This window comes from Stegastes partitus, unplaced genomic scaffold (genome assembly GCF_000690725.1).
Source record: "Stegastes partitus isolate 25-593 unplaced genomic scaffold, Stegastes_partitus-1.0.2 Scaffold20, whole genome shotgun sequence".
Lineage (NCBI taxonomy): Eukaryota > Metazoa > Chordata > Actinopteri > Pomacentridae > Stegastes > Stegastes partitus.
This window is the reverse complement of record NW_007577751.1, coordinates 510,611-538,021: the sequence shown is the minus strand read 5'-3', so window position 1 is coordinate 538,021 and position 27,411 is coordinate 510,611. Positions and strand designations below refer to the sequence as shown.

Sequence of the window (27,411 nt, the reverse complement as noted above, 5' to 3'; positions counted from 1 at the left end):
GTCATGTCAAGTATATAAAATTTAAAAATTTTGCTAATAAATTTGTTACTGAATTCTAATTTTGCATATAAAGAATGATTCAGACACGTGAGAATATAAAATGAAAAGAATGTGTACATATATGTATCCAAAAGTGATGCACTTATAAGGAATGAAATACTAAGTTAACAACATATGGCACGATGGTTACTTCTTTCTGATTTTTACATCTGTCATCTAAGTTTTAGCGATTTTCCAGCCATTAATCGCCTTTAGCTTAGCAGTGAAATTACATTTACCATTAAGCCTCATGTTACTGAAAGAGATATTTGAAAACAACTGAACAGAAATGGTTGGATTTCTTATTTTAATTTAATTATTAAGAGAAGTTTTAAAGCACAGCTCACTCACCACGAAGCAGTAAAATCAGACACAGTGTCCTCATTTTGATGTGACTGGTCGCAGTGTGAAACTAGAAAAACAGCAAACACTCTGTAGGAAGCTGTAGAGGTGGACTGCGGTGATCGCAGTTTCCTGTAAATGCTGCAGGTTACATTAAAGCTGAACTGAAAACTGTTAATGTCTTGAACATACTTCTGGCATAATGCAAAACATGAGCCAGATTTATTGTAGGCTGTGTGACTGTAAAATCTCCTCTTACACTGTGTGCACAATTATTAGGCAAGTTACATTTTTGAGGATTAATTTTGTTATTGTACAGCTACAGTGCTCTTGGTCAATCCAAAATGTTAACAAACCCTCAAACTTGAACATTTAAGTAGTAAAAGTGAAGTTTTGGCCTTCTTAAGAGAATATCTATAAGTACACCATTACTAGGTATCTATTAGTGTGCAGAATTATTATGCAACTAAATGAAAAACAAAGATTTTCCCATCTCACTTGTTTATTTTCATAATAATTTCAATAAACACATTCAAAATTGACAAATAAACATTTCTGAAATTTAAAAAAAAAAAAAAAAAACCCTCAGTGACCAATATAGTCGCTCTTCTTTTCGATAACAGTCACAAGCCTTCCATTCACGGAGTCAGTCAGTTTCTTGATCTGGTCAGAATCAACTTTTTGTGTAGCCGCAACCACAGCCTCCCAGACACTCTTCAGAGAGGTGCACTGTTTACCTTCACTTTAAACTTCCTGCTTAAGAAGGGCCCAAAAGTTCTCAATAGGGTTTAAGTCAGGTGAAGAAGGGGGCCATGTCATTAGCTTTTCATCTTTAAGGACTTTACTGGCCAGCCACGCAGTGGAGTACTTTGATGTATGTGATGGAGCGTTGTCTTGCATAAAAATGAAAGTCTTCTTGAAAGATGCAGACTTTTTCTTGTACCACTGCTTNTGAGATTTGTCTGCAACTTGAACTCTGTGAAGGATTTATGTGGGCTCCAATCTAAGGTGCTGTTAATTTGTGGTTTCTGAAGCTGGTAACTCTAATGAACCTATCCTCTACAGCAGAGGTAACTCTTGGTCTTCCTTTCCTGGGGCGGTCCTCATGAGAGCCAGTTTCATCATTTGATGGTCTTTGCGACTGCACTTGACGATACATTCAAAGTTCTTGAAATTTTACGGATCAACTGACCTTCATGTCTTAAAGTAATGAGGGACTGTCGTTTCTCTTTCCTGAGGTTGAGTGGTTCTTGACATACTATGGATTGCAACAGTAGTCAAATAGGGCTATCCACTGTGTACTAACCCTACCTACAACTGAAGGTCTCCAACACATTAAGCAGGCAAGTAGTTCCACAAATTGACTCTTGACGAGGCAGACCTGTTAATTCAAAACCATTTCAGGAGATGACCTCATGAAACTGACTGAGAGAATGCCATGAGTGTGCAAAGGTTTCATAAAAGCAATTAATTAACATTCTGGTTTGTTCAACACTTTTTTTTTTTTTGTTTGTTTACTACATAATTCCATATGGGTTCTTTCATATTTCTGTTGTCTTCAGTATTAATCTACAATGCAGAAAATAATTAAAATAAATAAAAAACATTGAATGAGAAGGTCTGTCCAAATTTTTTACTGTATATTCTCACTTGAAACTATTTTTAGTAGGATTTTCTAAATTAGAATGTATCATTTGTGTACCTAAAATATAATAGAGAATGATTTTTATTTGTATTTTTTTTTCAGTCATGGTGGACATTATGAAGTACTTTAAAAGTAAAATATTATAAACACAGGCATAGTAGAAATTATGCTTCTAGAATACAAAAGCACATCTGTTCTTACCCTGAATCTTAACCACATAGATGCAGCTGTCGTCTGCAGGCATCAGAACCTCCACAGAGAGGAGATCACTCTTCTCACTGCTAATGTCATTACTGGCAACACAGTAATAGTCATTGTCTTTTTCCACCGAGCTGCAATCGAGGCTCATGTCTGACGAGTGGCACAGCAGGAGGTCCTCGAGGTACCAGGCGTAACGAATGCCAGTGCCCCTTTTGCTCCCACAGCGCACAGTCACTGACTTCCCCCAACATGTCGACCTGTCCGCCAGAGAGCTCAAAGGCCAAAGCCTGGGTTTAGATACTGGAACTGACACAAAGAAAGCAAGTGAAACATTAAAATCAATCAGACTGGTTCAGCAAATGTCCAAATGCAGCTCATAAATGCTTACTGATACTGTCATAATGATGCACTTTTTCCAAGCTATGCATTGCAATGTATATAATTATTCTTACCGTCAGTGATAACCACGGTAACTGAAGTCATGATGTCAGCATACATTTTGTCAACGCCAACCCAGTACACTCCACTGTCATCAAACTGGAGATTTGTGACTTTCACAAACAGCTTTCTTCCTGCATCTACGATAAGAGACTTGTGTTTGGTTTTACTCTCTGAATCCGCCAAAATCTCACAAGCGTTTCTGGTATCTCCTCGACACCAGTACTTCTTNACATTACTGAATTATTTATTTGGCTCCTCGTCTGTCCTTCTGATCATGTGAAGAATGCAAGCTTTATCTAATTCCCCCTCCCCTCCTCCCTGAGCGCATTCACTTGGGTCATACACTGGTCATCTTACTGCCAAAAGATCAATTTTATGATGTTTGTTGCCCAGTAAACAACTTCCTCTATTGCAGACATGAGGTCTTATGATAGCAGGGTTGTTAATTAGCTTGAGCACATACAATTCATGCCTTTGTGCAGTTTTCTTGTCTTCAGAGTCTCAGAAAAAGCAGGTGGTCAATACATGAGTAAATGAGACAAAGACATCATTTGTGCATTATCAAGACACCTGCACACAAATAATTAGGAACAGACATACATGTCCAACATCACATGAGCAGTTAATGTCCTACACAGATAATGATTTAAAAAAACAAAAATTACATAAATGTTTACATAGGTAAATGATAAAATGAGTAGATTGCGTGAGTAAATAATGAAACACAAAATGTATAATGCTAGGTGATCAAATACAGCATCACCACTAAATAGGAAGACAAACTTACTATGTAGATTAAACAGATATGGTCTCAACAAGGCAGAACGTTAAGACTTGTGTGTAATTTGTAATGACAAATAAAAAAAGGCTTCTGACAGTTACTTTATATTCAATGATGCTGATAATCTGAGTTTGTATTCGGGTATTTTGGACAATGTCAGATAAAATATTACAAAGAAACTATGGCTTTTGAGTTCCACTATACTTCTCGAAACATTGAGACTGAAAAACAAATAAATAAAGATGGTTAAACTTACAAATAGGAATGTATTTTAATATACAGTCATGGCAAAAATTATTAGACCACCCTTGTTTTCTTCAATATCTTCTTCATTTTAATGCCTGGTACCACTAAAGGTATGTTACCTGAAGAATGCAATGAACACAACAAAAACTGCAGCTGATTACACAATACTTTATGTCCTATTTGACATGCTTAAGCTTAATTGTATTCCCAGGGTATATAAGAGGCCATTTCATGTCATAAGCAGCACTGCACATGTAAAGGCCTAGAGTGGTTTCCTGCTTACATTCAAGCTGTAGCACAATTCAGAAGTTGTCAGTTCTCACATAATGCCTAAAACAAAAGAATTAAGAATCCACAAAGGCAGCCATCTTGGCACTCATCATTGGTATGAGTGAGAGAGAGGTAGCGAAAAAACTGAAGATCTCCAAAACAGTCATTCATTACACCAAGAAAAAACAAGTTCAACATGGTGCTACCAAATTGCTAGCGGATCGCGACAGGAAACGTCTTTCTACCCCGCAAGATGACCGTGCACTCATCTGTTCCTGTGTGAAGAATTGTCATCACCCCTCTAGGGACCTTAAAAATGAGTGGGCACTGTTGAGAAATGTGACTTGTTCGACAAGGACAGTTGGAAACCGACTTGTTGAAGCTGGTCTGAAGTCACACAGGGCATGGAAGAAGCCCTTCATCAACAAAAGGCAGAGGAAAGCCTGGTTACTCTTTGCTGGGGATCACAAGTGTTGGATTGTTGATGATTGGGCTAAGGTTCTCTTTAGTGATGAATCCAGTTTTCAGTTGATGCCCACTCCAGCCAACTTACTGTTTAGGAGGAAGTGTGGAGAAGCCTACAAACCAGACTGTCTTGGCCCTACAGTAAAACATGGGGGTGGATCAGTGACAAGCTGGGCTTGTTTCAGTTTGAGTGGAACAGGGCAAATGCGATTGTGTGAAGGGCGAATTAACCAGGTCATCACAGCACTTGTCTTGAAAACAGTCTTCTTCCTTCAGCTGGAAAACTCTTTCCTGCCTGGAATGACTGGATTTTCCAACAAGACAATGTCCCTTGACATATGATAAGGTCAGTTAAAGCCTGGATGGAGAACCAGAACATTCAAACCATGACTTGGCCTGCTCAATCACCAGATCTAAATCCAACTGAAAACCTGTGGAAAATTAATCGTAAAATGGAAAACCACAAGCCCAAAAACAAAGGAAATTTGTTTGAATTTGTGCAACAGGAATGGGCTGCTGTGACAGCAGAATAATGTCAGAAGCTGGTGGAGAGCATGCCAAGACACATGGCTGCAGTCATCAAAACCATGGTTATGCAATCAAGTACTTGCTCCTGTGTGTATTATGTGAGCAAAACATACAGAAAAGAAAACATGGAATGCATAAAGGGGCTATTTTTGGCAGTATAATGCCATAGCTATTNATCTATAACTTTAAAGAAATTGCAGTGATGATCATTTTGATAAATATTGCATGGGGCAATAAAACCACAAAACCAACATCACAAACACTGACACCTTCCAAAGAACTACCACTGTGAAACACAGGTCACTGAGGCAAATGACGATTCTGCCTGCAACGAACCTTCTTCCTCCTCTTGGCATATTTTTCGGTTCTTGTTTTTGTACATTTAAGAATTATGCACAGAATTACCAGCAGGGACGCAAAATAACTCCAGCGCAGCAATGAATACCAGAGTGGCAGCCCACTCCATGTCCTGAGAAACAAAAATGTGAGAGGCTGTCAGACAACAAACAGCTTTGATTTTAATCCATTTGGAAGGAATAAAAAGCAGCATATAGTCTAACCTGCTGAAAAACAGACTGTGATCAGTTTTATTGAGCTGTAGAGACTGGTTTCGTGTGTCAGAGCGGATGTTCTTGGTGGCTTGGCAGGTTTGCAGAGGTGTTGGTTGGACTGTGGTTGTCCTCATTCTGTCTGCGCAGTCATAAATAGGTTGGCCTGATGATTAATAAAAAAAAGTACACAGAAGTTCATAGTATTTTAAATATTCTCACTTGGAGTTCTTTAAAGTAGGATTTTATCACTTTGGTGTCTGAAATATAATAAATTGGGAAAGATTTTTTTTTGCAGAGAAACTGAACAATTCTAGTAAAAACTGATGCACTGCATGTTTCCTAGGTCCAATAAAGTTGCCAGTAGGAGTCACTCAAGTAAAACCTAACACACACGGACTTTAATCCATTGAATAAGTAATGTAGTATGCAGCTACACCATTCATACAATCATAAAATATTATTCATGTGAGTAGGTATATCAATAATTATTCGTTTACAACATCACTATTGATATTTTTCTGCAGCTAATAGATGTTGTTGTGATTTACAGTTTTTCTCCTTTTATCGCTTTTCAACATAAGATCATGGTCAATTTAATTCAAAAATATGTATAAAAATATAAAACAAGTTTTCACCCGCTTTATGTTGACTTATCCAATTCAACACAGGAGCAGCCAAGTGGTGCTAAAACTCATACAATTAGTGAAATAGAGATCATGTGAGTGAGTGTTAATACACCTGTACCTGGGAGGTCCAGTCACTGGTGATTCAGTACTCCTGGCTACAACTATGTCGTACCTCCTTCTTGACATAAACTTTGTGAAAGGCTATAAATCTGGAGCATACCTTTAAGTGCCTGTATACAAGCACATGAAAGGTCTTGTTCATATCAATGCATTTTGGTTTCACTTCAAACCACAGAAAGTGATTTTTGGTAGCGCAAACCACCTTAATGTACATGAACTTTGATACATAAAGGATAAAGCAGGGTTATTGTAAGATATTGTGATGTTTTATTCTGGGATGTATAAAGATGACACTTATATCTAAAAAATGCTAATGTGTATTTATTGTGTTAGTAGTCAGTATGCAATGTTGTACTATGATGTGACATGATGTATGATTTCTTTTGTGATTAAAAGTGCACATATTATGATGCGTATTGAATAAAGAAAAATATTCTAAACATAGGCGTAGTAGAAATTATACTTACAGGATGCACAAGCGCATCTGTTCTTACCCTGAATCTTAACCACATAGATGCAGCTGTCGTCTGCAGGCATCAGAACCTCCACAGAGATGAGATCACTCTTCTCACTGCTAATGTCATTACTGGCAACACAGTAATAGTCATTGTCTTTTTCCACCGAGCTGCAATCGAGGCTCAAGTCTGACGAGTGGCACAGCAGGAGGTCCTCGAGGTACCAGACGTAACGAATGCCAGTGCCCCTTTTGCTTCCACAGCGCACAGTCACTGACTTCCCCCAACATGTCGACCTGTCCGCCAGAGAGCTCAAAGGCCAAAGCCTGGGTTTAGATACTGGAACTGACACAAAGAAAGCAAGTGACACATTAAAATCAATCAGACTGGTTCAGCAAATGTCCAAATGCAGCTCATATGTTTGCTGATACTGTCGTAAACATTTTCCAAGCTATGCATTGCAATGTATGTAATTATTCTTACCGTCAGTGATAACCACGGTAACTGAAGTCATGATGTCAGCAAAGATTTTGTCAATCCCAACCCAGTACACTCCACTGTCATCAAACTGGAGATTTGTGACTTTCACAAACAGTCCTTTTCTTCCTGCATCCACTATAAGAGACCTGTGTTTGTTTTTGCTCTCTGAATCCATCAAAATCTCACAAGCGTTTCTGGTATCTCCTCGACACCAGTACTTCTTGCTGTACAGGAACTCGTTGGCATACTTGCAGATCAGGATGAATTCACCTCCAATATATGCTGTGATCTTCTTTTTGTCACACTGAAGCTGAAGACTTGCTGAAAGACAAGTGAAGTGTAATTATTAGAAATAAGAAAAATGCATGTTTTAGGTTGATTGTTTGTGTATTCAATTTAAAACAGGTTCTAATTGTTACTTTTCCCTAATATTTTGTATTAATTTAGTTAAAATGCAAAAAAAAAAAAAGAGCAATCAATCTAGATTGAAAGTGAAAGTAAGTCTCAGAACAACTCATATATACATGTGAATAATAACATTTAATCTGTAAATACTTTAGATGGATGTTTACTTATTTTTTTTTCTGTGTCTGGTATGTTCCTACATAAAACGGTTTGTTTTTATTGATAAAAAAATAATATATATATATAGAGAGAGCACTATTCTAGGATAAGGAAATAAACCAGGGAATAAAAGTCTACATAAATGCATCCAAATATTTTGCACATATAAAGAGTCATATGCTAATTTACCATAATGTACATCCAAAGTATTTTTTGTGCATAATGATTACCCAAGCATTATTTTATTATTATTTTAAGAAAGTATTACCACTGTCAATATTTAAGTTATTATTGACATAGGGGGTTTCTTCCAAAATCCATTTCAAACTTTGAAACTCTGATTTTGTATATCAAATGCTGACTTTTGCTTTAAATTTTTGGTTCGAAATTAAAGGGGAGGGGGGAAAAAAAGCATGATAAGAGAACATTATAATTGTTTACATAGGATTAAAGATAGACTCTTAGATTTTCAGTCATATATAAAGTTAGAAGATAAAGTAAAGTTGAGATAAATCATGTAGTATTAGACAGCTGGCTGGGTATTTAAATAGATATTTGAAAAAATATAGTCAGATTAAATGGATTATTATTATACATTACTTTTTTATTCACAAAAACTTACATGAATAACCATTTGAGAATTTAATACTAAGCAAAAATGTGATGATCATAATAGAAGTTGTAAACTACAGTTTACTCACCATGTAAAAGAAAAAGCAGACACAGTGTCTTCATCTTGACGAGAAAAGTTGCAGTGGGACATCTTCTGAGCAACACCAACACTCAGGAAGCTGTGGTCACCACAGTCCACCTCTACAGCTTCCTGTAGGTGCTCCGCATGTTACATCACTACTGTTTTTATGTTGCATCTGTAATATTGCAGATGTTTGCATCTCTAGTTTAAGTTTTAATCCATTCATTTTCCAGTCATTAATGGCATTTCGATTAGTAGTGAAGTTGCATTTACCATTAAGCTTTATGTAACTTTATGAGAGTTGCGCAAACAACTGTCTCCTTAGATGAATATAACTTGTTGCATTTTTATACTAAACAAAAAAGAATGATTCTGATTATTGATAGAGGTTTAAAGCTCACTCACTATGAAAAATCAACATCAGACACTGTCTTCATTTTGAAATGAAAGGTCGCAATGTGAAATCTTAAGAACAACCACCAACACTCAGGAAGCTGCAGAGGTGATCACAGCGTCCTGTAAGTGCTGCAGGTTACATTATTGCTTTTACTTGCTGTTATGCCTTAAACACACTTCTGACATACTGCAACAATTAGCCATATATTGATTACATGTTGTATGATTTCAAAAACCCCTTGAAATATATAGATTTTCATAACTGGCCAAACTGCATTTTTAAAATGGCAACACATCCTAGTATGACCTCCTCTGACTGTCATTTCACTGGCTCACCAACTGTCTTTTTTTTCTTGCAACATCAGTCACTAATAATAAAAAAAAAAAAGGAAGGTTTGGATATATCCTGTAAATCACTGTACCACTGTTCCTCTTTATGTTGGTTTACAACAAAGCCACTAGATGTCACTAGATTACTGACGTGGCATGCAACACCTGGTAAACACCGCAATGCTTTTTGGGACTCTCTTTGTCATATAACATCTGAGAAACGATATTCATTTAAGTGTAACCCATGCAGAATTGGTAACTTCTTCACATATGAGCTGCTTGTCAACTGCTTTGGTAAGTATGCTTCATGGTTTTTATTCATTTTCTTATTCATACTAAGCTATATGTATATATATATAATAAAGGGAAGTATTGCATGGGTGACTTATTGCCACAGTTCCTTTAAACAGAGCTCCTCCCACTGCTCTTTAAAGCCGACTAGGTGAAACTAGAAATGGAGCTTCATATCGATTAAACAAATTACATTAAGTTGATGGAGTTTAAGTTTTAGAACAAATTTGTGTGACACTGTTTTGTCTAAAATGCTACAAAAACAAAAAAACAAAAACAACAATTGCTAGTGTGGACATAAGTCAGACAATGAAGACCTTCCAGAGAATAGAGCAGGTAAGTGCTGACAGAGTAAGTGAGGCTGAGTATATCAGGATTTGCAGGATTCTCAGACTCTGCTCACCACTCCTTCTGCCTCAGCCTCCATCCCTACACTTATCCCTCCTCCACTCCTCTTGTGTGTCCTGAATGTTGTCCAACAGGCTAGACTGCCTGCACTGCCTGCAACCGACTTTGGATAGGATCAGCTGTTTGTGTCTGCTTACATGCGTAAATGTGTGGCCCACTGTTTTTGTGGGTGTTTCCCTGACGTTCCCTCCGCAACACTTTCACGCAATCAAACACCCGAGTGACTTTAGGACCCAGTGAGAGACACCCTGGGGGCGCGGCAATATTTTTAATCTGACCACAGAACCTGTTAGCTTACTCTTGCTTCCTCTAAGACAAATCAGTCGTTCCCTCACAATAGTTCCTTGATGTGAGAGTAGCAATAGAGAAGTGCTCTGAGTAACAGCAGCAGCAGAAGTGCCACAGCCCTGGACCTAAGCCGCGACAACTCAACTCCATGACCTGTGGACAAGGACCTTTGTGTCCTGACATGCCTGTGAAAGGTGTCCAATCCCAGGCAGTGTACAGCCAGCAATGGAGCAGCAGGCCTGGATACTGAGGAGCTTCCTGGCTCAGCTGGAGAGACAGGAGGCTGTTGACAAGGAGGCACCGAGTGGCATTGCCGGGGAGTTTGCGGTAAGTCAACTGTCATGTTCCTTTCTTTAAAGTACCGTCTTGAGCAGCTTAGTGGGTGAAGTCTCTACACAGACGGCACTTCCCCTGTGACTTTCATTATCACATGATCACAAACCATGTAAAAGTTATTAACTTTGTTTATGCCGAATGGTTTGACAGTAAGTGGAGTGAAAGTAAAAGCTCACAGTGTTCCAGATTTCCAGATTTTTACAGAAACCATTATGTTCAGGGAAGTACCACACTGCTACTGTATTAACGCCATTTTTATGCTTCCTCTTCTTTGCACTGATGCTTGTCAATAAGGGTGCATCAACGAGGAAGATTTATAGGCAAATGCAGAACCATTTATCAACAAAGACACACACACACACACACACACACGTTCATCAGAAGCATTGAGTCCAATGATGACATCATCTATGGGTTGCTGCCATGGTGATGAGTGACATGCCAGTGCCTAAGGACAGCAGCATGTGCTTCAAATGCAGCCCTCCCGCTGTCATACTGCTGCCACCACAAGCACTGCAGAGGAAGGGGTCTATTGCATCACTTCCTCTACGGACAAAAAGTGCTCTGTGGTGTTCGAAGTGCAGATGGTCCGCGAGGCCTTTAACAGACTTTTTGGAACTGTGAGAACTGGCCTCTGAACAAAAAGGCCAGTGTCTCAACAACCAAAGGCATGAGTTTAGCTTGTGTCAGACCTTCTGAGTCAATTTTAGGCTGGAAATCCTTTCAGTTTATGAGGCATCATGTCAGCTTCAAGTTAAATGAGTCATAGAGTCTCCATCTGAGATTGAATCACATACAAAAATGACCACGTATGACCGTTATGAGATGCAATTTGCCGGCCATTCGCCCCATCTTGTTTTCCTGACACAACTACAGTGCCTATAGAAGGATTCACCCCTCCTGTTTTTCTCTTTTGCTGCTTTCAGCATTGAATCATGGTTAATTTTAGCTTTCTTGACAAGAATTTACAAAAACTGTACTTTTTCCATATCAAAATGAAAACATATTTCTACAAAGAAATGTCAAATAATTAAAGTTATAGAATGTAAACCAAGTAACTGCACAAGTGTTCACCCCCTTTAAGTCTGTATTTAGTAGATGCACCTCGGGCTACAATACAGCACTGAGTCTGTGTGGATCGGTCTCGATCAGCCTTGCACATCTGGGCAGTGCAATTTTACACCATTCTTCTATGCAAACCTGTTCAAGCTCTGTCAGGTTGCACGGGGACTGCGAGTGAACAGGCTTTCTCAAGACCAGCAACAAATTCTCGGTTAGACTGAGGTTGGGGCTCTGACTTCAGAACATTAACCGAGCTGTCTTTAAACCATTTCTCTGTAGCTTTGGCTGTTTGCTTCAGGTCATTATCTTGCTTGCAAATCTTCTCCGAAGTCAAAGTTCTGTTCTTTTGCAGTCTGCATCAGGTTGTCCTCCAGGATTTAACTATACTACATTGTATTATTTTTTATCTATCTCTACCATTACAAGCCTACCATGGTCTGTTATCAAGAAGCATCCCCGTATCATGATGCTGCCACCACCATGCTTCACCCTAGGCATTGTGTGTGTTTTGTGACGATGTGCCAAAAAGCTCAATTTTGATCTCATCAGACCAAAGAACCCTCTTCCAGTCGACTTCGAAACCTTCCACATGCCTTCTAGCGAACTGCAGTTGAGACTTAATATGAGCTACTTTCAACAGTGGCTCAACAGTTAGTATGGAGATAAACATAAAGTCTCTGACACAATTTCAACAAGACAGAACATTAAGACTTCTTTGTATGGGCATCACACAGAAACATTCAAAAAGTAGCTATTTATCAGTAGTGTAGGATTGGCCTCAAAAGAGTTGTGTGATACACAGTAACCAAAAAGTCAGCTGACATCTACACATCACCAAGAAATTATGACAAAAATGCAGTGAAGTAGGTTTACATTTCTTTTGTGTTTTTCAGAGGTTGAAAAGTCAGTCAACAAAGTACCGCACTGACAAGACCTACCCCACCAAGGCAGCAGAAAAGCAGGAAAACATCAAGAAGAACCGATACAAGGACATTCTTCCCTGTAAGCTTTGCTCAGTGCACATTTGTGTAAATTGCTGTTCTGCATTAAACGGCAACAATAATCTCAGAGTCTACATTTAGGCAGCTTAGAAAATGTCACATACAATATCTGTAAGAGACGGACTTTTTCAGTTCCACCATATTGCTCGAAACATTAGTACTGAAAATAGTGGGCTTGCAATTAAACGGGTTGCATGATGTTAAAGGGCAGTAATGATCATAAATCATATTTTAGGTGTATGATACCCTCCAATGTGGAACTGATGACCTAAAAAAAAAAAACATGTTATGAACAGCATGTGGTGTTGCATTAGATTAGTATCATGATTCATACGTGACTACCAATCTTGACAAATCATATTTATTTGATCAAATTCATTTGATCAGCATTATTATTTTGTAAAAACAAAAAAAGCCAATGTTTTCACACACGTCATTGAACAATGTGGGCACTGGTACAATGATATATTTTGTACTACTAGTAATAATAGTATATACAAAATCTAATAATATATATCCATCTTGCTTTTATTCTTATTCTGTTTACTCGTTATTGTACCGCAAGGTTGTGAAAAGCTATAACACAATCAGGGGTTCAGAGTTGTGTGACATTCATACCTTGACTACATTTTTTTTTTCCCTTTAGTCGACCACAGCAGAGTAAAGCTCACTCTCACCACAGCTAAAAATGACACAGACTACATCAACGCCAGTTTCATCAAGGTAAACGCCCAGCTAGACTTCTTTTGTTCAAAACGCATCCTGAGAAAGTTTTGCAAAGGTCTAATAAAGTTTACAGCAGAATCTTTTTTTCTTTTCTTCCCAGAATGTTGTTAAAGGTAGAATAGCTTTCTCTGAAGACATGTTTGGTTATAATGTTGCAAGAACGTAATGTCCCATCATTTTTAAAGCATTTTTTTTTAAATGTTGCATTCAGAATGTTCTTCCTTTTTTATATTAAGTCCCACTGTATAACATTTGGGGAATATTTTATAAAAGAATGTCACCTCAAGAACATCCCTAAAACAAGACAAAATAATATCTTGAAAACATTTTTTTGAACATTGGTTTCTTCTTCCTTCATCATGTTAGCATAATCTGTGGCCCTGACACCGTCCTCCAAACATCCAGTTAAAATGTCATGTTTTACTTTTAACCTTTCAGGAACATCTTTTAAAATGATAAACAGCTTTTAATTGTTTACAATGTTTTCTTTAAAACATGATTACAATTTGGAGCTATTGTTAGCCAAAGTTTTGGGAACATATATATATAGCCACTGTGCAAATGTTATGAACATCCTCTGGCTCTTCAGAATAAGCTGTGTTTTGTGTACAGGGCGTGTCGGGTTCCAGGGCTTACATTGCTACTCAGGGTCCTCTGCCACACACAGTAGTGGACTTCTTGAGGATGCTTTGGGAATACAACATACAGGTACAGCTCAACTGTGGGCACAAGTTGATTCTAAACCCAGCCATGTTGTTCTCAAGACACACAGCATGCTTTAATATAAATATGCATTTCTACATACACTGAAATGTAGAACTGCCTCGCACAGAGTTAAAAATGTCTCCATGTTGTATTTTGGTACATTACATCTCTCATTATCTTATTTGACTCTAGGTCGTAGTGATGGCCTGTCGAGAATTTGAGATGGGAAAGGTAACGTTGTCTTTATATGCTATGTATATGCTTGTATATCATGTTTAGCTCAGTGTGGTTGCATAAACCACTTTGTTAGATAACTGTGTTGGTTTGATGTGCAGATTGAAGGCAGTTTCGCTGAGTTTGCATGTGGGAGTCAGAGTTTGTGAAATTTTACATTTAAAATGTGAACACCAAGGTGGTTTCTTTACTCTTATTTCTTTTTTTAGAAAAAGTGTGAGCTCTACTGGCCTCAGTACCAAAAGGAGTCATTTGTTTGTGAACCTTTTACAGTTTACTGTGTGAGTATTTTTATTCAAACAGTCACACTTCCCACTTTGACAAGTTCCTGGAACTGTTGTATGACATTTGCTGTAATTATAATTACATGCTACCTACACACACAAAACTATTACTATTATAAAATCAATTCACATTGTAGTATATCTTGTGTTTTTGTTTTTTTCAACAGGATTCTGAGGAAAAGAAAGGAGACTATCTGTCAAGGACATTAAGGTTGACTCATCGCAATGTAAGCAGTGTTTATACCCTGACTGTGAGAATAACTGTCGGGACAATTCAGCAAGGAGTTATCAGATGCTGTTTTGTTGACGGCTACAAAGACTGAAGGCAGTTGTTGAAATTTCATACTTGACATCTTTGAAACAGGTTTCAGTGATTTGTGTAAATCTTCAGCTTGCACAATAACGCATATGGTAGTAAAAGGTGCACTAAATGTATTCATCCGCTTTGGATGTTTGCAGTCTAGCCGAACTTTGAAGCAGCTTCACTATGTCAACTGGCCAGATCACGGTGTCCCAGACTCCATCCCTCCCATTCTGGACATGTTGCATGAGATGCGCTCCTATCAAGTCCATGATGACATCCCCATCTGTATCCACTGCAGGTCAGACATCCCTTTACAACTTGAAGGTACCCTGTGGTGTTCTTATAAACAAACAAAAGTTATGTCTATACTCTGTGTGTCTCACCTAAATGTGTTGAGCGTTTTTGTTTATTTATTTTTTCATCTTGAAAAGCTCTGCAGTGTACATTTAATTCTAAAGCTTAATTCTCTTTGAGAAAAGAAAAAATCTTGATCCTATTAAAACCGCAGGCAACAGGCCTGCACAGACAATAAATAGCTTCTTCAGTGATGACAACATCCATAGCAAATCTTGACTTGGCTTCCAAAACCACACAGATAAAGTCACAGCACAGAAAGGCCTTCGTAAAAGTCTTAAATGACCTCAGAAAGAGCGTTGATGTGAGTAATGCTTTTGTTACGGTCTTCACAAAAATGATCATGTCATACTTTTAGACTCATGAAAGTATTTAGTCTTCATTTCTGAAACGGTTTTCAACAGTTTTCACACTTTAACTGAGAGGCAGCTTTTTATTTGTCTGTGTTGGTAAACATGCCTCAAATACTTACTACACTCCATATGGTGTTCCACAGGGCACTATACCTGGTCAGCCAGGTCTCCCACCAAATATTAAAAAGCCATGTTGGTTCACAGCTCAATTATTTTCACAAGAAAGGCTGTAAAATTGTGACACATTTACATTTTTATGGGGTCTTTTTGGTTGCCGGACTGGTTATTCTTGAAACCTAGAAAATGATTCGCAGGTGTTTGGTTTTTTTGTTTCTTTTTTTTGCACGAACCCTGATCTAGACCTAACTAAGTTGTTCTGGTGCCAGGCAGAAATCTGGAAAAGACAAAAAAAACTAACTAAAAAAAAAAAAAAGAAAGAAAGAAAATAATTTGAAAAAAACATTTCACTTAATGCAGCTCTACCCTCTCTGTCCTCCGGCCCTCCTGTCAGAAAAGCTGCCATAGTCTGGTTAAATGTCCCAGTCTCCATCCTAAGGCCTCACACTGAACCATCACAGACTCAACTGCAATCACAGCTGCTTTAGTGTGTGAGCTCATGAGGGTTAAAAATGGTATTAAAGGGAAGAATGGAAGACCGTGACAGCACAGTTGGCTTGGAGACAGTATATTGCCATGATAGGTCTTATATAAAACCCATTGTTCACTAGGTCTTCTAATTCTCACATGTCCACTGAATGTATATTTCAGACTGTTTATCTGACAATGCCTAGGCTACCGCTGATGCACTTTGCTTGGTGCAAATCGTAGTTAGAAGCACAACCCACTGGAGCAAAGGGGTTTCAGAGCGCAGCAGTGCAGTAGTTGTGTTCTGTGTGAAAGGGTCATCATTCAGAAACTCTTGCTGATTTATGGACCAAAGAAAGAAATGAACGGATAGTCTTTAAATATTTTATGGGTCTCTAGACACACTGGGGACATGTAAGAATGTTTAAAAAGCTGTGAAAACTGTCCAAGTGAGTTTGGATTTTCATTCTGTGTTTGATGAGATGCTCAGTTCCTGTTTGGGACATTAGTGTTTTTGCATTTTAGCAAACTACCAAAAGTCAGGAAGGTCATGAACATCTGTGACTGAAAATCTAAACAAACTTGCAATAAATTCAGACAACAGCAAGCAGCCACATGCAGCTACCTACTCAGCAGATTGTAAAATTGCCTTTATTGTGATTACATTTTGCACTCTGGACCAACAAAGCTATTACACGTTTTGGTGTGAAACTGCATTGATCTTGTCCATATTCTCACTGTTCATGCTTCCAACTGGCCAAATTATTTAAACAACATGGCGCGTTTTCCTAACTGAGCAAACTTTCCTGGCTATGCAGATGATGTTTGACTCACTAGTACAAGCTCGACAGAAGACAGCTTTGTGAAAACAAGTTAACATCGTGGCCGAATCAAAGGCAGACATAGCTTTAAGGAGCTTTTTAACTAAACAGGTTCAGTCAGACACTAAAAGCTTTGAGACTGACATCATATGTTGAGACAAAGATTTTGAATCTCACATCGACTGTGTCACTAAGAACATTTTTACATAAATAATAAAAGTCAGTTTGTATCTACTGCTTTCTAAGAAGTCTTCATTCATTTGAACTAATACAATGCTCTTTTAACCAGAACTGCCAACAGACCTCAGGCTGTGCAGAGAATCTTAACCATCAAATCACATGTCGTTTTCTACTGATTTTCTTACCACTTCTGATTTTCTACTTGGTTTAACTGTATTTTAGAGCTGCTTTCAAAGTTGTATTTTTTAGACATTTTAAATACATTTTTTAATTGGACAAAGTATTAAAATTAAGTTCTTTATTACTGATATTACTTTAATTACTAGAGTGATATCTTTATTCTTCTTTTTCTTATTGTTCTTATTGTTTTGTTCTGGAACAGGTGCATAATACATTTCACTGTGTGTTATACTATGCATAATTGACTTTGTGATAAATAAAGAATCCTCGAATACTAGACATGGCAGCTGCAACAATGTATGAAACTTGCATTCAGTTATAATGTGTGAAAACTCTAAAGCAAGCAGAGATCACACAAAAGTTGCGCTTTTGGTTTTGATCGGCGAGTTGCTATAGGAACGAACTGCCTGTGGGCAGCGTGTACATGCCCCCCTGCATTAGGCCTTAGAGGCTTGGCCCCTCCTTCCTTTCTTCTAGACAGGAAATGTGTATAGGCGGTTAGCCCACTAGGCTTGAAAGTACGTGTGGGCATTTCCCCTCAGTTTTTCCAGCGCTTACACTATGGGTGATTTAAAACTCGCATTTACCTGTTATTAAAAATTCCACTTAGTCAGACTCAAAAATTGCATTCTGCATCAGACCAGACAGACAGCTGCATGCGTGTGTGCTCTGTGCTCGATTACAAGGGTTTGTTTTCATGAATAAGTGTGAAACTACTGATTTTTTGAGGGTGTGGAATTTAGGCACCAAGGGTGTAGAGAATATATCAGACGAAGGGTTTGCTGGAGGATGTTTAGCTCAGTTAGGAGACTTTGCTTTTATTGGAACCTACTCAATGCTCTATCTAGTAAGATTTAAAACAATTGTGTTTTGCAAATATGGATGAGGCACCCACTCAACTGTTTAGTCAAATACTTAATTTGCATATATACACATCATAATTATAGGCTATTTATAAGTTTAATGAAGTACACCTTTTCTTTAGGTTTTGCATCTGTGCTACCTGAAAATGTATGTCATAGTTTCTCGATGATTTTGCTGTACACATTATGTAACTATTGAAAGGCAGTAGTGAAATGTGGTATGAAAACATGCCACATCTTTTTGAGCGTGATGCGTAACAAATGGAATGTTGAGTCAGTGGCAGATCCAACCTACACGTCAGACCGCCACTGTACGTCTGAGGGAGTTCACCACGACACAGCTGCTGAAAAGGGCAGCAGTCAGTGACTTTTCACTTCACAAAACAAGTCGTGATTCATACTTTCAGGCTTCGAGCTTACCGTCTTGTATTCATAATCGCTTTTGTTTTTTTTACGCTGTTCTCACCAAGTTCAGTTATTCCACTGAGATAAGCCTTTTTAAGCTGATAAATCAAAGATCATGATTAGCATTAGTACTGGATGGGTGACATTTCAGCAGCATAGTACAATGAGTGCAAGGAAAAAGACAATCACAAAAGAATTCTAGCACTTTTCTATGCCTAATAATTGTAAATGTCATTGTACTTTGATGTCCTTGCTGATGATAAACTGGTCAAAATGTGTTTCCAGTGCTGGCTGTGGTAGAACAGGAGCCCTCTTGGCCATTGATTATACCTGGAATCTCCTCAAGAAACAGGTAAGATACTCACCTCTGGCACTTTCTGTACATTATTTTTCTCATGATATGTTATTTAACAGTAAAACATCCCATTTGTATTGTGCTGTTTGTGTGCTTGTTTATAGGCCATCACTTCAGACTTCAATGTCTACGACTTAGTTCAAACCATGAGAACCCAGAGGCCCTCTGTGGTTCAAACCAAGGTACTCGCTGTTGTCTTCTACACAAATATTCCAGTAAACAAAACCACATTTCAAGCTATTCTTAATGTCAGGTGTTTCCTTCTATCAAAGCTCTTCTGATGATTTGTGTCTCGTGCATCATGCCCCAGGGCCGTGTTACCTAACAGACCAGTTTTTTTTTGTTGTTGTGTTTAACCTCAGGAACAGTATGAGCTCGTCTACAGAACCATCAAGTTACTGTTTCAGAAACATTTGCAGTCCATGGATGCACAAATCTGCCAAAATGAGGTGAGCAACTACAGGAACACACCTTTGTGAAAGAGTTAAAGTAAACAGAGGAAAACACACAAGTGCACAACAACACAAACTGAGAAGCCTAACTGTGACGAGTAACACAAACAGTAGATGTGACAGGCTTTTTTGTGGTTTCACTTGCATTTTTAAAGAAAGCAGTCATGTTATCAGAGTGGAAAATCATCCGACTGCACATTGGGCTGAAGCCTGTGTCAGGAACACTTTTGCTCAATGTTTATTTACATCATTTATAATATTGTACTCACTTACTGTAAGCATTAGTCACATCAGGAAGAATTTAGAATTCTTGCACATAATGCATTAATGTGCAAATTGTCTTCATTAATTAAACCTCTTTAAACTGGCCAGGTGACAATGGTCCGGTCTGCTATCACACCTTCCATCACTGAAAGTGAGTTATGTGACCTGCACGAGGAGTTGGATTTGATGCCACAGTTCCAGCACCTGCTCGACGAGGAGAGGGATGTTCTACCACAGCACCTCACTCCTTTACCGTCTGCTTCAGAAAATTTAATTGCACAACAATGGCAACTACTCCAGACCCTTCCTGAGGATCTGGCCATGATCCAGGACCTCAGTGAGGGACTCTGGACCTCACCTAAACTGGTGGATACAAACCAAAGAGTCCCTGTAGACGAAGAGAGGATACCGGAGAGTAATGACACACCATCACGGAACCGTTCGCCTTCACCGGCTGTGGCAGCAGCCATTTGTCTGATGGTGGAGGACCCCTACTTTGACACTCCTATGAACTCCCCTTTGTCAGGGGAGGCACCTATGGAAGAAGACTTCAAACAATGGACAGTCAGTCCTGTCTTCAGCTCACCCTCATTGTTTCTGAATGACCACAGCCTGGAGCTCAACTCTACTGCCTCAGGTAAATGGTCATGCCGTGTATGTGTTAGTTTCGAGATAAGCAGCACAGACAACAATAGTACAACTTAGTTTTTATGCGGATTTTGCAGATACTATTAAAGCTCATACTGATGGGGAAAGGCCCCCTCCTCTACCTGAACGAACCCCAGAGTCCTATGTGCTGGCTGCGGATGAAGGTCAGTGCTGTCAGTGTTGATAAGTCTGGAATATGAGCCATCAGTAGAGCACATTCCTACGTCACATTTTCAGATCATACGGCGCAGATTTAAAAAAACAAAACAAAACAAATCATGTGTATATTTGTCTTTTGGTGCCCTTAGATCCCTTTGAAAGATTATCAGTTATCATTCCACCCAATGCTGCAGCTGAGGCTGTCAGGGAGTTGGGAGGTAAGAAAATTTTAAATGGAAAATATTATCTGAAACTATCAAATATTGTTTTCTGTTAGTGTCACTTCTCTGAAGATGGCCAACACCATGACTTTTCCAAATGTCTGCACTAAACAGCTGCTGTTATTTTATCAAAGGAGGATAGCAAACATCTATTTTTTGACCAAAATCTATCACAATATAATTATGTTTGAAAGCTGGCAATACTAAGTACATATAATGTCAAACCCTCATACTTGTTTCCATATTCATACAGGCAGCCCCCCATCACCTGTCCCCCCACTTCCAGAGCGAACCCCAGAATCATTTGAGTTGGCTGTTGATCAAGGTCACTAAACAACATGACAAATCTAAATGATTCAGCAAAAACAAAACTAAGTATGTTTATTTTAATATGTAATGGTGAAACTGATTATTCTTACCTTTCAGCTCCTGTGGAGCAAAAGTCAGCGGTCACGGCGGCAGTAAACCTGAGCAGAATAGGACTGTCTTCAGAATGGTCTGGTGACTCAAAGCCAGCTACATCTGAGGATGAAACGAAACCTTTTGTGAGGAGTAAGGTACTGTGAGAATAAATTCTCTTCACTGGCAGATGTATATACTCAGGTTTACACATGATTTGTGCACAAAAAGTCATTTATGGCAGTATTCAAAACAAAAATTACACTTTAGAAAAAAATCTGAAGGGCTAACTTAGGAATTAAAATGTTCTTTAAAACAAATAAATCAAGCAGTGTATGTAGCTGTTACTGTGCTGGCAGGGTTCATTATGGTACATATATGTCATAGGAACATAGCATTAGTGAAAACATGTTTTGCACCTGTGTCCTTTCATAAGTGACTTCCAGGACACTACTTACAGGAAGTGTATTCTTTTTTTCTCAATAGCCAATCAGTCTATAACACCTAGCAACTGAAATTAGCAACAATAATAAATATTAACAATATATATTATATGTACACATATATTCCATGAGGAGACATATCTGTAAATAATATACTGTTTTCATCAATACATGTTTTATTCTTGTTGTGAGTTTACACTTCTGAGAAATGTAATATAAATGAAAAAAACAGGAGTCTAACATCCTATGCAATATTAATATGGAAATAACAGACTAAAGCTGCCATATTGTGAATAATACATAAGGTTTCAGTGATGAAATGTGCCTCAGAAGGTGTGTGCTTACCTGGTGTCATGATGCAGTGAATCAAGGAACTGCTCTTAACTGACCTTAAATACCTCTAGACCAGGGGTGGCCAATCCTGGTCCTCGAGGGCCACAATCCTGCATGTTTTAGATGTTTTCCTTCTTCCAACACACCTGATTGAAATGATCAGGATCGTTATCAGGCTTCTGCAGAGCTTGATGATGAGCTGATCATTTGAATCAGGTGTGTTGGAATGTTTTGTCTCTCATCCACTGCTTCCAGGTGTTCTTGATAGGATCGTTCACACCTTAAGAGGTCGAGTCACATGATTCACACAACATGTGGGTGTTTGTTTACAACTGTCCTGATAGTCAGGATGAGGTGAGTCAAGGCTGAAAGGAAGTGTCTCCTGTCCTCTAGTAGTCAGTGTACTGATGGTTGTTGCCCTCCTGGGTTGTTAAGTGATTGCTCTGTTTAATCAATAGGTCTGTGCACTCCTCACTGCAATGGACTTCTTATATGACATTGCTCTGAATGTGGGGTCTTGAGGAAGGACAAGCGTGTGGCTAGTTTTTATTCCTAAGTTTCAAGTAGGAACAGAAGTGTTTTGTTGTTTTTTTTACTTTCAACAATTTCCCTGAGGTACCCTACCAAAGGGATCAATAAAATTATATCTAATCTATCTTTTGCCTTACAATTAAGTTAAATGGAAGTTTAAAAAAAGGAAAGAAAAAGAAAAACTTAAAGCCTCATAAATCATAATTATAATAATCATCATTACTTCTAATTTTTAGAGCATTTTTTAAAATCAAGGTTAGAAAGTGCTTTAGAAGGCAGGAAAATAAAAGAAGACATAAAATCATCAGAATGTAAAAGATAGATAAAAACATAACATTGTGTATAAAAAACAAGTGTCAGAAGAGGTAAAAACATTCAAAGAAATAAAAGACAGTTCAAAGGAAATAAAAACTAAAATAAATTCGGGAAAGGCTGTTTGATAAAAGTATGTTTTTAAGGAGAAACTTAACCCTATTCAGGACTTTTGGGGTCTTTTGGACATCGGGCCATTTGGTTTAAGTGACAAGTATTGTTTGTTTTATTTTTTAAGATTTTTTTAAATATAAAAAGAGGGACAATTGTCATGCATTTGGAAGCAAAAATATGTCAACTCATCAGAAAATTTATTTAACGTAGTATGAAAGTCAGTAATGAATAAAAAACAAATATTTGGCACATATTCTTTAAGACCTTCTACGTATGGCAACATGAAAGTTCTGAATAGGGTTAAAAGGGATCAGTGATGCAGCCAAAATGATTATCCTCATGATGTGGAAGCTCGAATGTTAGCTTTACACACCGATAACTAACCTGACTCTTCCATATGTAGCGTTTCTGAAACATTGCTGCAGATAACAGAAACACACTTTTCTTTCTTGCAGAGTCTGAGGGCACAAATGACCTTCACAGGTAAGATACTGATAATATATGAATTAACAAACAACAAGCCCAGCTAACGGAGTAGTAAATTATGGTAGGCCATTATTAAATTAGGAATTTCTTGACATCTTATTTAGACATTGATACATGTGTGATCTTTTCAATAGTGTTGTATTTTTGTGACAGCTCTACCACCACAAAAACATCTTGATCTCGCACCAAATACAACTTCAAACTTCCACAACTACTCTCTGCCACTGGACTCGCTGACTACTCCACAGCTACCACAAGGTAAGCACTAATCTGAAGTTGGAAATAGGACCTAACTTTAAGTTTTGCTTTAAAATTCTGCAATGCAACAAGTGTGTCCTAATAATACGTTTAAAGAAGCTGTTGATTATAATTGATTGTGCAGATGAGGACAGACTGACGCCTCCCATTCCAGAGAGAACCCCAGAATCCTTCATTCTCACCACAGAAGAGAGTTAGTAGATCATCAGCTGCTTATAACAAAGAAACAACTCTTTAGCTTGTACAGCAGTAGATGTTGTCGAAATGAAGCCCTAATCTGTGTGATTCTGCTCTTTTCAGTTCATGAGAAAAAACCCCTTTGCCCGCAGCCCTTAGAGACGCCACAGCCCTTGTCGAGGGTGGGAACGTCGTCTGAGTGGGATGGCGCCTGTCAGCCCAAGAAGTTCCTCGATGTTGTCATGAGCAGGAGCAGGGTAATGACGATCAGACAGGCCAAATTCCTTTTCATCAGTGATTAACATATGAAGCCATAAGTTTTCATTTCTCAGGACACTGACATTTTTTCCTTCAAATGTTTCCCTCAGAGTGTTCGAGCTAAAGGTTCAAGACAAGGTAAGTTCTCTAATCTCCTGAATGAACACACCCTGCTTTCACATTACTTGACCATTTAAAGATAAGATGAGCAAAATATGTGTTCATATATTTACTGTAATGAAGGAACGCATCACCTAGGGCTTGTTGCAGACAGTAGCTCTCTCTGGAACAATTCAGTTTTGATCCGCTAAACCCAATTTTTCCTGTGGATGGTGGTAGGGATATTGAAGCTTACAGTGCTTATAAAAAGTGTTCCCCCTTCTTGAATGTTTTCCTCTGTTATTGCTTTTCTATTGAATTTTTTTTTTAAAGAAATTACATAAAACAATCTTTTGTATCAAAGTGAAAAGCGATGTCTACAAAGTAATGTAAATTAATTCTAAACATAAAATGTAAAATAAGTGATTGCTCAAGTATTCTTCACCTTTAAGGTGAATTACCAAATGCAATACTTGTGTAGTCAGTTGGTGCTAGACACCGAGACACCCATGACTCCTCTGAAGGAGTTACAAGCTTTATTAGAGAATGGCAAAGAGAAAGAGAAAAAAGTTCAATTGAAGTCTTAGCGAGAGATTACCAGAAGGCCTATGAGAGCCTCTGAAGTCCACTGGAAGTAGGTTCTCTGGTTTATGGAGCGTTTTATCCATCAGACTCGATGCTATATTTGGTGGACACTAACCGCTGTACATTATTACCAACACACCGTTCCTACTGTTAAGCATGGTGGTGGCAGCATCATGATGTGGGGATGCTTCTTAGCAGCAGGCCCTGAATGGCTTGTAATGCTAAAATGAATGTAGCAAAGTATAAGGAAGTCTTGGAGGACAACTTGATGCAGTCTGCAAGAGAGCTGCCACTTGGGAGAAGATTTGTTTTCCGAGACAATGACCTGACGCATACAGCCAGAGCTACACAGAAATGGTTTAAAGACAACAAAGTGACCAAGTCACAGCCCAGAACTCAATCCAACTGAGACTGTGTGGCTGGATTTGTAAAGAGGTGTTCACTCACAATTCTCATGCAACCTGACAGTTTTGCAAAAAAGAAGGAAATAAAATTGCAGTGTCCAGATGTGCAATGCTGATTGAGACCTATTAACACATTCTTATTGTGGCCAAAGGTGCATCTACCAAACACTGACTTAAAGGGGATGAGTTGTCATTTTGAAATGAAAGAAATTTTTTATAAATATACACCAATGCCCAAAAGTAGAATCTAATTGGATTTATTGATGGTATATCTACACTATCCTGGAATGTATCAGTTTAGGTCAGTAACCAAGTGGCTTTATTGACTGTAATCCTCCACTTTATCACATTTTGTCATTGGTGGTGAGAGGTTGCATTGTGCTGTTTGTTGAGTACACACAGCAGCATGCTGGTTACTGTAGAAAGGAAATGTTGAAGTAATTATATTTACCACAGGGAGGCACCCTTTACCAAAGCAAGAGATAAAAGCTTGACTGGTAAAAAAACCAAGGTTTGCTGTTAATGATTTGTCTAAAAGACTGTTTCTATACTGGGGGTAGTTTATCATGGTGTTTCTTGTGCAGTATCCCTCAGTGCAGTCGTGCAGCTCGCTCCACCCCCTGTGGTCACGGCTGGAGGAGGAAGTGGTGAGTCGCTTCAGACATTAAAGGCAATGCACCCGACACAATAGCCTCTCTCACACACGCTGTCACTAATAGACACATGAATGCTTGTTGTCAAATCTATATAAGACTATATAATAGAGCTCATTTCTCTTGATCACAAACCCTCGATGCGACAAGTACATCAAGTCACAAACGGGTCATCATCGGGGCAATGTTAATCATTTTCATTTGCTTTCTGTTTCCGTGTTCATCAGCAGTGGAACAACATGAAGTGAACCACGGGCCCTCGCTGAACACTGAGATATCAGGAAACAAATCAGACAAAAGCAACGACAAGTGCATGTCGAGAACAAAGGTAGCACAAGAGCCACACACATCTTGTCGCTGGTTAAGGAAAATGTGATACATAAAAGGCTAAATTTGTGTTTGTCTTCTCTTTGTCCAGAGTCTGAAATTTTTTAGACACAAATCAAAACGTAAGTCAAGACAATTTAACATTCTGACAATAAAGGTACTGATATCTTCAAGAAAAGTAAAACTAATAAGTCGAAAATACATTCTCAGCTAAAACAGCACCGCCACCTCCTCCTGCTCAACCTGGAGCACCATCGCAGTCAAATAGTGCCTCATCTTCAGTGTTCAGATTTGGTAGGCCCACATATTAATATGACATTAATATATGACGCAAAATTACATGCAATATTCATAACACCATTTTCATCTTCCACAGGATTTGGGAACCGTTTTGGAAAACCAAAAGGCCCCAGGACTTATCCGGAGACCTGGCTCTGAGGCAGTCACTTCTCTCCAAATGTCACAAGTGAAGCTTCTCATGAAGGTCAAAATGATATGTTGCATTGCTCATGTGATCTTGTACACAGCAAGGACCGGAAAAAGCACTGAAAGCTGCCTCTCTTTGTCTCAGGAAGAACTAACAGTCAAAAGTAGCACAGTCACACACACAGCAGAGAACAAACAACAAGTGCCTTGTTACGTGCTCTGATCTGTTTTGTAGAATTTATGAACCGAGGCTGATTTTAATTACCGACCTGGGCCTCATCCAACAGCATGGACAGCCACCCAGACCCAGGACTTGAACATTTAAAACCTCAGGAGCCTCAGCCTCTTGAAAAATATTAGCTTGCAGAAGTGGACAGCCTGCAGAGAGAATGTTTTACACTTCTTGTTTTAATGCTCAAAGCAATGCTGTTAAACTTGGTGTACGAGGAATGTATTTAAATGTGTATGTCTGCCTTTGTGCTTTCGGAATAGGGAAAAAAAAACAAAAAAACGGGTATAGGATTGCTTGTACTTCTTCACCACGTCAGTTTTTTCTGTTATGAAGACAACAGACTTCACATCACTGTGTACCACGCGTTACATTTAGTTGCTGCAATCCACCTATATATTAAAAAGCATCAGCAGCACCTTGAGCTGATATCTTCAGGTACAAAGAATGTAATGTAAATCAAATATGCATATGATGCAATGGTACAGTTAAACTGTATAACATACACTGGTTACACATGAAATTATTTATTAAAAAATACTGAAATTTAATGCATTCGAATTGTGGTTTTTTTTCTGCTTAACAAGACTCAACCACATTAGTACCAGATTTCTACTGCCTATAACTTCCCAGCCAGGTGACTCACAAAAATCAATTAGAACTGTTTCATTAAAATGAACAGATTTCATTGGATCTGGAACACAGAGCATCACAACATGACGAA

General features: G+C 38.4%; 3 protein-coding genes across 4 annotated transcripts in view; 1 reads left to right on the top strand and 2 right to left on the bottom strand.

Annotated features, from left to right (window-relative positions):
* LOC103365787 (uncharacterized) overlaps positions 1-2,868 on the bottom strand; it is a 17,135-nt gene extending 14,267 nt beyond the window's left edge. Inside the window, exons 1-2 of the mRNA XM_008293331.1 lie at positions 2,680-2,868; positions 2,228-2,533 (exon numbers count right to left, since the gene is read on the bottom strand). Coding sequence (XP_008291553.1) covers positions 2,228-2,533; positions 2,680-2,725 — 352 coding nt within the window. The 5' untranslated portion in view covers positions 2,726-2,868. The remainder of the gene's footprint in view (positions 1-2,227; positions 2,534-2,679) is intronic.
* A 2,266-nt stretch (positions 2,869-5,134) lies between these two features.
* Positions 5,135-8,520, bottom strand: LOC103365776 (uncharacterized). Its single transcript, XM_008293320.1, has 5 exons — positions 8,456-8,520; positions 7,194-7,511; positions 6,750-7,055; positions 5,519-5,672; positions 5,135-5,427 (listed from the first exon to the last, which is right to left on the bottom strand). Exons 1-5 carry the CDS (start codon positions 8,487-8,489, stop codon positions 5,259-5,261), a joined length of 981 nt encoding a protein of 326 aa, XP_008291542.1. The 5' UTR covers positions 8,490-8,520; the 3' UTR covers positions 5,135-5,258.
* Positions 8,521-9,933: 1,413 nt separating this feature from the next.
* ptpn22 (protein tyrosine phosphatase non-receptor type 22) lies at positions 9,934-27,235 on the top strand. Of its 2 annotated transcripts, none has more exons than XM_008293308.1 (26): positions 9,934-10,488; positions 12,453-12,561; positions 13,207-13,283; positions 13,899-13,994; positions 14,184-14,222; positions 14,435-14,506; positions 14,677-14,736; positions 14,969-15,111; positions 18,840-18,906; positions 19,014-19,091; positions 19,272-19,358; positions 19,734-20,262; positions 20,351-20,437; positions 20,582-20,650; positions 20,907-20,978; positions 21,080-21,210; positions 23,241-23,268; positions 23,425-23,529; positions 23,654-23,722; positions 23,830-23,963; positions 24,075-24,102; positions 25,637-25,699; positions 25,936-26,033; positions 26,124-26,154; positions 26,243-26,326; positions 26,409-27,235. In XM_008293308.1, the coding sequence occupies exons 1-26, from the start codon at positions 10,387-10,389 to the stop codon at positions 26,468-26,470; spliced, it is 2,520 nt and encodes an 839-aa protein (XP_008291530.1). In that variant the 5' UTR covers positions 9,934-10,386; the 3' UTR covers positions 26,471-27,235. The 2 variants fall into 2 exon arrangements, with proteins under 2 accessions (XP_008291530.1, XP_008291522.1); XM_008293300.1 differs by having other exon boundaries at positions 9,935-10,488; positions 25,933-26,033.
* The last annotated feature ends 176 nt before the right edge of the window (positions 27,236-27,411 follow it).